The following is a 10,975-nucleotide window of genomic DNA, read 5'->3' as shown; positions in this document are numbered from 1 at the left end:
TTCGCGCTATACCATGTGATGTTTGTGAAGTTTGCAATGTTGTTGAGTCTGCTGAGAATCTAATCTTCAGATGTCACAGGCTTGATGGCATTAGAGATTCCTTTAGCTTCTTCAAGTTATATGGCTGTCTCCTCAATCTCTTTGCAGCAAAAAATGTACGTCATCTCGGGGAACTAACTTGCTTTATTAGAAAAGCCAATTTATCCTTTTTGAATTTTTCTTTTTCCTCCTCTTTCCCTTTTTTTTTTTTGTTTTTTCTTTTTTTGCGTTCAATCATTTTCAATTACCATGACATTCATTTTGGTTTTCAGCCAAAGTTTGCAACACTGTCTGACTTTCAAGAACTCAACAAGCACACTTACACACACACACACACACACACACACACAATTACATTTAACATGCTCACTCCAGTTATTACGGCCGCTCTTTTTTTTTTGTTACGTTTTATACATAATCGTGACTAAAAATTACAACACTTTATTATTTGCACATATAAGCCACAAATCTATTGGCTTAGTCCATCTCTGTTCAACATACAAAAAAAAAAAAAAAAAAAAGAACCATGATAGATAAGTCTGTAATTAACCGACTCAAGATTCTTCCCTGCCTTTGGTATCGGAACAATTTTTATACCACGCTGTTTATTTGAAGTAATGTTTTTGATCCAACATTTATTTATGGCATTCAACAAAGAAGACAAACTTGGATCAGAGTAAACTTTGATCACTTCATATTTAACACCGTTATATCCCGCAGTAGAATACTTTTTCAATGCAGAACTGCCATAAGCTAACAAGAAAAGTGACATGCCGATATCACTTGTTTTGTTGGTTCATTCCGTATTGGAAAATTAAAAGTTCTCTTAGTGTGGCGATGATCAAGCGGCAAATCTTTGGTATTGTTGCTCCCCGGCCCTTAACGCTTTTTGTCCCACCGAACAGATCCGCTGCGCCTCCTTATCCTTCCTCCAATGAGCACCTTCTTCAGTGTATTCATAAGCAGTGGTTTTGTTAAATTTTTATTTTCCTAAAACACTCCCCGCCTTTCCTTTTAAGACTATTTTTTGGTTACACCGAGTTTTCTTTTTGTTTGGTCCAAAATTAATTCATTAACAATTTTTCCCAAACGTCATGTATTTTGACATTTTCACACCTTGGGAATTGAATTAATTTTTTTGGGATCTTTGACTACTTCATTTTTGGGTCCACTTCATTGGCAATTTTACTAATACCTTTGTTTTCCTTTTTACATAAGTACTTCTCGCAAACTGTAACAATAAAAAACTGCAAATATTTTATTTCGACTGTTTATCGTTTTATTACAAATTTTTACAATTTTACAAAACTTTTCCACATTTCTGGACATTAGATGCTTACTTCGGCCGCTACTACTCGACTTTCGCTCCTCAAGATCAAAACCTGACTCACTGTTAGCAGACAAATCAATCAAACAAAACCTAATCTCCTCGCATGATTTCTTCTTTTCCTTTTTTTTCTTTTGAGTCGGCTACCTAGCGGCTAGGCGCTATTCTTGCAAAAAAGGAACAAACCGCAAAATCACGCGATTTTGCATAACGGGATGCCGTTACTGCTACATTTTCGGTAAAAACAGACCGACTGACACCCTACCCTAAATTTGTTCGCGGATGTTACAAAAAGCGCTGGTGCTCAATAATTCAATTAGAAGAGACCTATGCTCCCTTTTTGGTTTTCTTGCAGCCACTTTCCATTCTTTTTGCAACTCTCTAAAAGATTTAAACTTGGCGGAATTAAAAGATCTTGAGAGTTCTTTTTTGTGGGAAAATAGCAAAAAGTGAAGCATTTTTAATTTCATCTTGAAATGTGTTTTGAATTCAGGAAATTTCAGAATCTAAGTTAACATTAGATAAGCGGTCCAATAATAACTTCTGGGATATAAAACCATTAATTTTTAAAACTACATTTTCCTAACTTTTAAAAATTACAGAAAGGTGGCGACTGTTGCCCAGATACACATCATTCGTAATTTTCCATTGAGAGATTAATTGAGCAGAATTTGAAAGAGTCAGATCTAACAAGCTTCCGTGACTCAGACCACCAATTTTCAATAATTAGAAAATTTTCCTCATATTAAGTTTTGGCAACTCTGTCGCGCGGTATAGTCGTCTATATTTTGTTTCGGCAATTAATATTTTATTTTCTTGTTGAATTTCGTGGCCATTTTGCCTTATTGTATTGTGTGTAAATTTATAATATACTCTGAGGAGAAAGTGAGTGAATTCAAAAGAAGGAAGTAAAAGAAGTGTTTTTTCTTTACGCTTTGATTCACTGGATTTTTGCAAACAAAAATTTGAGCTCTGATATAAATCTCTCTTTTTTTTGTTTGTTTTTTCTCTCTTTTTATTTTTTTGGTGTTTGTAGTTTGTTTTGGTTTTGATCTCTTATTACAGTGTCAACGTAACAGAGAAATTTTACTTAAATTGGTTGATAAATTTTTGTGTTGAGGATTTTTTTGCAATTTGTTCCGTCTGTTCTTCATAATCCACTACTGTCTTTTAGACTGGAAATGGAGTGTTTATATACACTTTGTCGTGCGAAAACGGGCCCCGAATCTGAAAGACTCGTTTCGTGTTGGCTTTGCCATCGCTTTGGCCATGCAAAGTGTGCCGGTATTATCGGCCGTGCTGTTGATGCAATCGTTGACCCCTCGGAGGCATTGCGCTAGTCATGTCATGACTGTAGGAAGCGGGACATAGACTTCTACAAATTGTTCATTGAAATAGTTTCTCTGAATTGAGTAAAAACCTCGGCTCGTTGTGGGAAAAGTTTCAGATCATTAAGACTAGGTTTGATCAGTGGCGTTTTATTGAGCACTCCTCTTCTTCCCAAGCTAGTAAAATCATAACTCGTAGAGTGCTTCACCTCTAATTCCTCCTGAGTCCGATTCGTTGGTGCAAGTAAACGCTTCCATAATGTCCTCAAAGAACGGCAGTGTTTCTGATATGGCTGAGTAGGTCCGTAAAAAAAATTACAAATAAGCCGGCAAGTCCTTCTGGTTTAAGCTATGCTGAAGTGGCAAGAGTATCTCTTCCCATTGATGTCACTCAATCTTCTCAGGCGTCTTCGCCTAAAACAAGCCGCTCGTGCGGGTGTGGTTACCCTTTCTATATTTTCTCCAACTCATAACTTCCCGTCCGTTAACCCTGCTGCTCCTAGTACAGATGACAAATGCTTGAAGGCAGTTCCTCCAGACAATATTTGTGTCAAGACTGGCACCAGATACATCTGTTGATAACATAAAAAGTTATCTGGCAGCGAAAGCCGCTTCTGTCAATTTAAAGCGCATTAATATTTGGCTCCTTCTCAATCTAGATCTATCTCATCTTTTAAAATTCTAGTTCCGATTGAAAATATGGATTTGATGTTAAATAAACCATTGTGGCCGGTTGGATCCTTAATGAAGGAATTTATCCCTCGGGATCGATCCCGTAATGCCAATGCAGTAGCTCTTTCGCCTAAATATTTCTTCAGACTCATTTTCTCTCATTTGTCAAAATGTTAGGGGCCTAAATTCAAAAATTCGTTCTACCTTTTCCACAATTCGTTTCATTTTTTTTAGAAACGATCGATTGTATCGCAATGGTGGTGGTGTTTTAATTGCCAGGCAGTTCTCTCCTATTTACTTGAATTTCCAACTACTCCCGACGTTGAATTTATTGCTATTCGAATGAAATTTCCTAATAAACACTATATGTGACCTGCTCCTATATTCCCCCAAATTCGGATATCTCTGTATATAAGAAACAGGCCGCCCTCTTATGTGAAGTGGCCAATCAATCTGAACCTAGCGATATAGTCATTGCGTTGGGTGACTTCAATTCGCCTCAAGTCACTTGGTGTTACAGTGATAGTTCTGGCTGTTTGATTCCTACCTCAACAGCTGGTAGAGCCGTTGTGTTCTTTAATAAATTATTTGATCATAATTTAGTTCAATACAACTGTACCCCAAATTGCAATTTTTTTTTGCCAATTTTCCTGAGATTTGTGCTAATCGCCCTCTTCCTTTTAGTTTAGCTGAGCATCCTTACTATCGAGCATTGGGTATTTCCTTTCATTACAAGTATGATGTTTCTTTGAACTTCTCTAACGTTCCAAATTAAACTTTTTCAAATAAATTTTATGATTTCCATAAAATCAACATTTCAATGCTAAAATCACCTCTTTCCCATATTAAGCTTGATTTCTCAGGTGGAAGTATTGATAGCTTACTGTTGTCGTTGTGCAATATATTAAATCAAGCTATTTCTGCATCCGATCAAGCAGTACCGTCCTCGAAGCAGGTGTCCCCCATGGTCCTATAAGACAACTAAATATTACAAGAATAGGAAAAACAAGCTTTAAAAAAAATTTTCGAAAATTGGTTCTTCTTTCGACTTACTCAGTGGCAAGACGGAAGTTTAATTTCCTGAACCACCAATTTTATTGCAGTTACCTTCATTTTATTAAATCTTCTCTGTTTGCTAATCCTAAATACTTTTTTAAGTTCCTTAGTTCCAAAAGAAAAATCTCCATAAATCTCTCGCATGTTTCTTTTAATGGCTCAGAATCCTCGGATGATATTGAAACGTCAAATCTCTTTGCGAAATACTTCCGACAAAACTTTTCGGCTATTAATTTAGATTTATCAGCAAACTACACATATCCTATAACTAATTTGGTTTCAATTATTAATTTGGTTATTGCTGAAGATAGTGAGCTCTCTAAAATATAGTTGTGCGCCTGGACCTGATGGAATTCCATCATGTGTACTTAAATCTTGCGCTGTCGAGTTATATGGTGTTATCTCTAAGATAATTAGCAGTTCTTTGAATTTAGGTTTTTAGTGAAATGTATAAGCTCTTTTCTGCACAATAGATCCTTCAGGGTTCTGTTTAACTTCATCATTTCGGATGAGTTCCCCGTGACGTCTGGCGTACCTCAAGGAAATCACTTAGGTCCCACTTTATTAAGTTTATACATTAACGATCTTCAATCGGTGGTTAATCCCAGCCAGATGTTCATGTATGCTGATGATGTGAAACTGTTTTCTTCCTTCCGAATCGCAATCACATAAGCTTCCAAGTGACTTAAACGATTTGGTTGCATGGTGCTCTTTGAATCTTCTGAAACTAAATCTAAATAAATGTAAAAAGCATTCTCAAGAAGAAAGTCATTCATTACTCAGTATTTGATTGATTCGCATCAGTTGGAGGTCGTCTATACGTTTACAGATTTAGCCATTCTATTTGACCATAGATTACGTTTTAATTTGTACATTGAGCTCTCGTTAAGCAAAGCTAGATCCGCACTTGGTTTTATAAGGAGGAGGTCCAAAGAGCTTGATGATGCTTACTTTACTAAAAGGCTATACATGTGTTTGGTTAGACCTATACTTGAGTACTTAATTGACTCAATTGAATCTGTTCAAAAGTAATTCTTGCTCTTAGGAATTTGGGCTGGGATCCGATTGCCTCTCTTCCCCCCTAGCGTCTCTTGAGAAACATAGATTTGTTCTTGGCGTTTGCTTCGTAATCAAAGTAATAAATGGTGCTATCGACTCGTCTGCATTACTTGGTGAAATAAGCTTTAATGTCCCCAACCGCTTCTCTAGGCACTTGACCTTGGTTAAGCTTAATCAATGTAAATATAATTATAAGCTGTTTAAACCGCTCAGAGTTGTTGGCAAGAACCTAAATGATGTCTATCACTTATTCTCATTATCCGACTCTTTAAAGTCCATTAAAGCAACATTGCTTAGTGCGCGTAATTTACCTAATTTAACTAGCTCTTAACCTTAAAATGTCAAGAGGAGTTGAAAATGAATTGTTATCGGTTGCCAAGCTTATGCATGTTTGGGATGGGTTCATTCACAATTGAGTCGTGTACCAGTTGTGGGTGTGGCTCTATGCTAGTTGTGTACATGCTTATTTTCTTTTTTTTCTTTTTTTTTGTTACTGGGCGACGTAATCCCGTAACACCGATTTTATTTGGACGTGAGATTGGGTGTTATTTTTAAATTAATTTTCATCAATACATACTGGAATCTTTCGGATAATTCCATACTATTCGACGAAGTTCCAAGAAATGCATGTTTTTAAATTTTGTGCGTTAAAATCGTAAAATTCGTAAAAATTGATTGATTGGTTTGAGATGTTTTAAGCCGTTTAGCTTAGATTTTTGACATATTCAAAGAAAAGGAAATTCGACGCCAGGCGAACCTTTTGAATATCAACATTTCCATAAGTACAAAGCAAAGAAGAGTCTTCATCGTAATAGTTGGATTGTGCTGGGAATTTGTTCTCTCAACTTTAACACGCAACATTTTGGCTATCATATATAAGCGGAACTAGATAGATGCAAGTGACAACTACCTAAATTTTATTTAGAAAGTCTGCATAGAGTCAATAAAATAAAGATGAGAAGCTAAAAATATTTATTGCTTTTAGCTCCTTGCACAGGTAGAAAAAGTATTTATTTCTCTCATAAATCCATTGAGTTGGAAAATAGCAAAGTATGTTGCTCAAATTAATCCTTTCATAATTAAAGAAGTTTTAGTGTGTGTAGTAATGCCTAAGTTTATCCGTGACAAGTTTATTTCTAACAATGGTCCACAATATATAGGGTATTTAGTGGTTTTTAAAGTGTAAGAACAAATAGTTTCTGCGCTTTACAGATTTTTAAGAAAGTGCTAATTTATTGCATAAATCATTTTCTCAACGATTCGAGCAAGCGGCTTTAAATCCTGTTTATCTTTTAAAAGTCTTAATCAGTTAGTAAACTGTCATTGTACATAGCTGGGAAGATGCAAACATTCCAAAACAGCCTGGTAAGACGATGTACGGGCTTCACTCCCCCCACCCTGTCCACATATTGAGAATAATCACTGCCAACGAACTAATCCAAATCAAGACTGTTTTCAAAGGAAATACTATACCCAAAACCATTTCTTTTAATTAATGTATCCTACAAGCTAACTTTTTCATGCCGACTTTAAAGTCGCTTCGGACAGATTTTGTCGGTAGAAGAGACGCGACTAATAAAATTTCGTATATATTTGGAATCTCGTTGAACACAAGTTTTTATTTAAACACTTAATACGTCTTCCGCGTTATTGTTTGTGTATTAACAAAAGTGTTAGTCTCCTTCATTAAGTAATATTATTTTGGACAGCTTTTAGATTTCGTGCCCGTTTAAGAAAAAAAAAATAAGCAGCTAACGTACCAAAAATTACTTGATGGTTTAAACTAAAATGGCTTGTGCAAAACAGACAACACTATGGTCACATAGAAACGTAAGAAAGGGAGAACTTTGCAGCAATCACTTGAATTTGGCAGTATCACCGGCAGTTATAATTTTTTTTCCAAAAGTCTGTGTCCACATATGATGACACTTTTTAAAAAGCTGTTGCATTTGTTTGCTTTTCTTTTTTTGTTGTTCAGATCGTTTTGCAACCACGCAAAATTTAAATTATTTTTCTATTTAACAGAAATTCATTTTTTTAGGTTTAGGTTTCATTTTTATTTTCTTTAAGGAAAAAATAATTAAATGCTTTGAACTTGTCGTTTCTTTTTTGTTTAAAATATCGATTGCTCTAAATATTTCTTTCAAACATTCCAGCATCTCCCGCGTTTCTTTACGCCTACTTACTTTTTTTAGGTAGGGAAAAGTGCAAGTTCAAAGAGAAGTTCTTTAGTCATCTTCTTAATACCGCAAAACATAATTTTTATTGAAATTACGAAAACCGTATCTACATTTCTTGTTCTAGCTTAGATCGCAAATGGTTGTTCTGTACCATCTTCATGATACTTAATATAGGTTTCACCATGCGTAAAATCCTTCGTATCTACCAAACGTCCACGTGGGAGTGACTTACTATAATCGAACCCTTTGGTTGATTTGCCAAATAAGCAATTTGCTTCTTCTATATCGTCGCGATATTTGCCTAAAACCACTTTTTTTCCCGTTATAGGATCGGTTATATCGCCTAAGGAATAAACAACCTTTTCAACCTTATGCGTTGTCAGTCTTGTTAAGCGTTGCGCTAATTCGCGTATCAGAACGACATCTCCAGTTTTGCACATCTTTTCGGGATCATGCGCAAATAAAAATTCATCCTTTTTGAAATACTGAACAAAATAAATGAAAATTTAATTTATTTAACTAATATATCAGTTTACCATATTCAGATTCGTATCCAGTTCCATACGCCGTATACGTATTTTCGAAGTATTTCGCTTAACACAAGGTAGGCAAACACCCAATAATAATAAAGTACGCGTAGACATAGTAGCTCTTATTTAAAAAAAAAAGGCAAATTAAAAGAAAAATGAAATAGGCTGACATCGAAGGAATTTTCCTTTTGGTGAATAACCAGCTGACTGGTTCTTGCTTATAAATACGATATATATAAATATTTGTAAAAGATTTAATTATTATATCTAAAAGGTAAAGATTCTGCAACGATTGCACAGCTGCTTAAAACAAATTAGTGTTGTTGCACATTTGGAAAAATTTACAAAATATAAACATTATTTCCGTAAATAAAAAAATTGAAATAATATCATTTTGTTATTGTGCTGCAAATATATTTACGTGCGGAGCTGGTATACAGGAGATCTAAATAAGAGACAGCAAATAACCACGAAAACAATGGTAAGCTACGGTCAACACCCAAATACGTAGTCTTTCAATACTTTGTTACTTTGTTAGAGTTATGACGACGATTACCATGTGGACACATTTCCTAAGGAATATGGCTATGGAGCATTCGATCAAGAAGGTTTAGATTCAGCGGATATGGGTGGCGCCGATACAGATTTAAAACCACGTATTCTCCTGATGGGCTTAAGACGGTCCGGTAAAAGTTCGATTCAAAAAGTAGTCTTCCACAAAATGTCACCCAATGAAACATTGTTCCTCGAATCTACTAGCAAAATCATTAAGGATGACATTAATAATTCAAGTTTTGTGCAATTCTCTATATGGGATTTCCCCGGGCAAATAGATTTCATTGATCCTACATTTGATTCAGATATGATATTTGGCAATTGCGGTTCGTTAGTATTTGTTATAGATGCGAAGGATGATTATAATGAGGCGTTGACTAAGTTCAAGAATACTGTGAACAAAGCTTACAAAGTAAATCCTCACATAAAGTTCGAAGTGTTTATACATAAAGTGAGTAGAAAAGTCGATTCTCCTATACGTATATATGCATATACATATACATAATATATATAAATATATATATATATAAATTTAAAACCACTGTTTTAAAGACGTTCTTATCTTCTATTTTTTAGGTTGATGGCATTAGCGATGACACGAAAATGGAATCGCAGAGAGATATACATCAACGTGCCTCAGATGATTTAGCTGAGGTCGGCTTGACGCAAATACATTTAAGTTTCCATTTAACTTCAATTTATGATCATTCTATATTCGAGGCCTTTTCAAAAGTTGTCCAGAAACTAATACCCCAGTTACCAACTTTGGAAAATCTGCTTAATATATTTATATCGGTAAATGAGGGAAAACAAATCGTAAAATAATTATTAATATTTTATTTATATTTGGTAGAACTCTGGTATCGAAAAGGCTTTTTTGTTTGATGTAGTTTCAAAAATTTACATAGCCACGGATTGCTCACCGGTTGATATGCAAAGCTACGAGTTGTGTTGCGACATGATTGATGTGGTCATAGACTTATCAAGTATTTACAGGTTAATATTTCCTTTTTTCTTATATTTCTTTATGTAAATGTTAAACCTTATTCGCCTTTGAAGTTGATCTTGAATGCCTACGAGCAAATATTTAAAATTGGTTGCTTTTTGTTAATCATTTCCTAATATATGCCATTGCCTAAATTATTGGCGTTTAAGGTATATGTCTATAGCGAATCGGCGGCAATATTTTCAAGCTTTCGGTTATTTTTCACGCGTTGGGTAATGTAGGCATATTTACGCCCCGACCGCGATTGATTTACTAAACGAGGGGATACGCGTGAAATTTCAACGTTCTTTATTAATTTCCATTTTAATTTAATTAACAACTAACCAAAAACATGCAAGTATAGCGTATTAGACGGGCAGAATCATTCTGAATCAACAAACAAACCTTATACGTACTTTTTATGGATATTCCAGTAAAAAAGCAAACGGCAATGCTTTATGTCACCTTCCTTCAACTTTAAATCTAAAAATAGCTTTGTTCCATATTTTCAGCTCCGAAGAAACGGCTTTTGATCAACAGAGCTCAAGCTTAATCAAGCTGAACAACAATACTATTTTGTGTTTGCGAGAAGTGAACAAATTTTTGGCCCTGGTGTGTATTTTACGTGAAGAGAATTTTAATCGCCAAGGCGTTATTGACTATAATTTTCTATGCTTTCGTGAAGCCATCAGCGAAGTTTTTGAATTACGTTTAAAAACTCAGAAATTACCCACTTTGGATGAGCGTGCTGAATTAATCCCAAACGGACTAGATGATATTAATGAAGATGACGTCGGTAAAGATGATAAAATAATAAACAGAACAAACAAAATTATTTAAATTCCTTATGTTTTTTGTTTTTGTAAAGACATTTTCAAAGAATTTATGATCAATTTCTTTTTTTATGTGCCTTTTTCTGAAGAAAAATTTTATGTTTAAATAACTGTGCTTGCATAGATTTGTATATATTTTCTGTATAAATAATTTTTTCAAATTCTTCTTTCTTTGCAATATAAAGTTTTGAATATGCAACGTTTACTGTAATTTCTTACTTATCATATAGAATAGAAGATAATATTTCTAAGGTTTTGTTTACTTCTATCAAAAAAATATGTACTTTTTCTCATACACATTCCGAGTGGTTTTTGTTCATTTTTAGAGACTTGCCGCTTGATTTTAACAAATCCTGAGAGACTTTACTTTCGGTTTTTAGAAATTCAGAGAGACTACGTTTGATTTTTAGA

At 34.6% G+C, this 10,975-nt stretch overlaps 2 protein-coding genes across 4 annotated transcripts; one reads left to right on the top strand and one right to left on the bottom strand.

The window, feature by feature from the left end:
- Positions 1 to 7,610: 7,610 nt before the first annotated feature.
- LOC119643465 (28S ribosomal protein S17, mitochondrial) lies at positions 7,611 to 8,379 on the bottom strand. 2 transcript variants are annotated; one of them, XM_038042815.1, is made up of 2 exons: positions 8,198 to 8,379; positions 7,611 to 8,146 (listed from the first exon to the last, which is right to left on the bottom strand). In XM_038042815.1, exons 1-2 carry the CDS (start codon positions 8,303 to 8,305, stop codon positions 7,787 to 7,789), a joined length of 468 nt encoding a protein of 155 aa, XP_037898743.1. In that variant the 5' UTR covers positions 8,306 to 8,379; the 3' UTR covers positions 7,611 to 7,786. The 2 variants fall into 2 exon arrangements, with proteins under 2 accessions (XP_037898743.1, XP_037898744.1); XM_038042816.1 differs by having other exon boundaries at positions 7,611 to 8,134.
- Positions 8,380 to 8,488: 109 nt separating this feature from the next.
- On the top strand, positions 8,489 to 10,601 carry LOC119643464 (ras-related GTP-binding protein C). 2 transcript variants are annotated; one of them, XM_038042814.1, is made up of 6 exons: positions 8,489 to 8,672; positions 8,730 to 9,197; positions 9,323 to 9,541; positions 9,600 to 9,742; positions 10,244 to 10,343; positions 10,417 to 10,501. In XM_038042814.1, exons 1-6 carry the CDS (start codon positions 8,670 to 8,672, stop codon positions 10,444 to 10,446), a joined length of 963 nt encoding a protein of 320 aa, XP_037898742.1. In that variant the 5' UTR covers positions 8,489 to 8,669; the 3' UTR covers positions 10,447 to 10,501. The 2 variants fall into 2 exon arrangements, with proteins under 2 accessions (XP_037898742.1, XP_037898740.1); XM_038042812.1 differs by having other exon boundaries at positions 10,244 to 10,601.
- The last annotated feature ends 374 nt before the right edge of the window (positions 10,602 to 10,975 follow it).

The sequence above is a fragment of the Glossina fuscipes genome, unplaced genomic scaffold, assembly GCF_014805625.2.
Source record: "Glossina fuscipes isolate IAEA_lab_2018 unplaced genomic scaffold, Yale_Gfus_2 60984, whole genome shotgun sequence".
Classification (NCBI taxonomy): domain Eukaryota; kingdom Metazoa; phylum Arthropoda; class Insecta; order Diptera; family Glossinidae; genus Glossina; species Glossina fuscipes.
Note: the sequence above shows the minus strand (reverse complement) of the source record. Positions and strands in the feature narration are given on the sequence as shown.

Bases quoted from the DNA above. Each gene is read 5' to 3' on its own strand.
- LOC119643464 (XM_038042812.1), top strand. The intron at 9,542-9,599 runs GTAAATGAGGGA...TATATTTGGTAG, and splicing joins TGCTTAATATATTTATATCG to AACTCTGGTATCGAAAAGGC. The intron at 9,743-10,243 runs GTTAATATTTCC...CCATATTTTCAG, and splicing joins GACTTATCAAGTATTTACAG to CTCCGAAGAAACGGCTTTTG.
- LOC119643465 (XM_038042815.1), bottom strand. From the start codon at position 8,305: ATGTCTACGCGTACTTTATTATTATTGGGTGTTTGCCTACCTTGTGTT. The intron at 8,147-8,197 runs GTAAACTGATAT...TATTTTGTTCAG, and splicing joins TGGATACGAATCTGAATATG to TATTTCAAAAAGGATGAATT.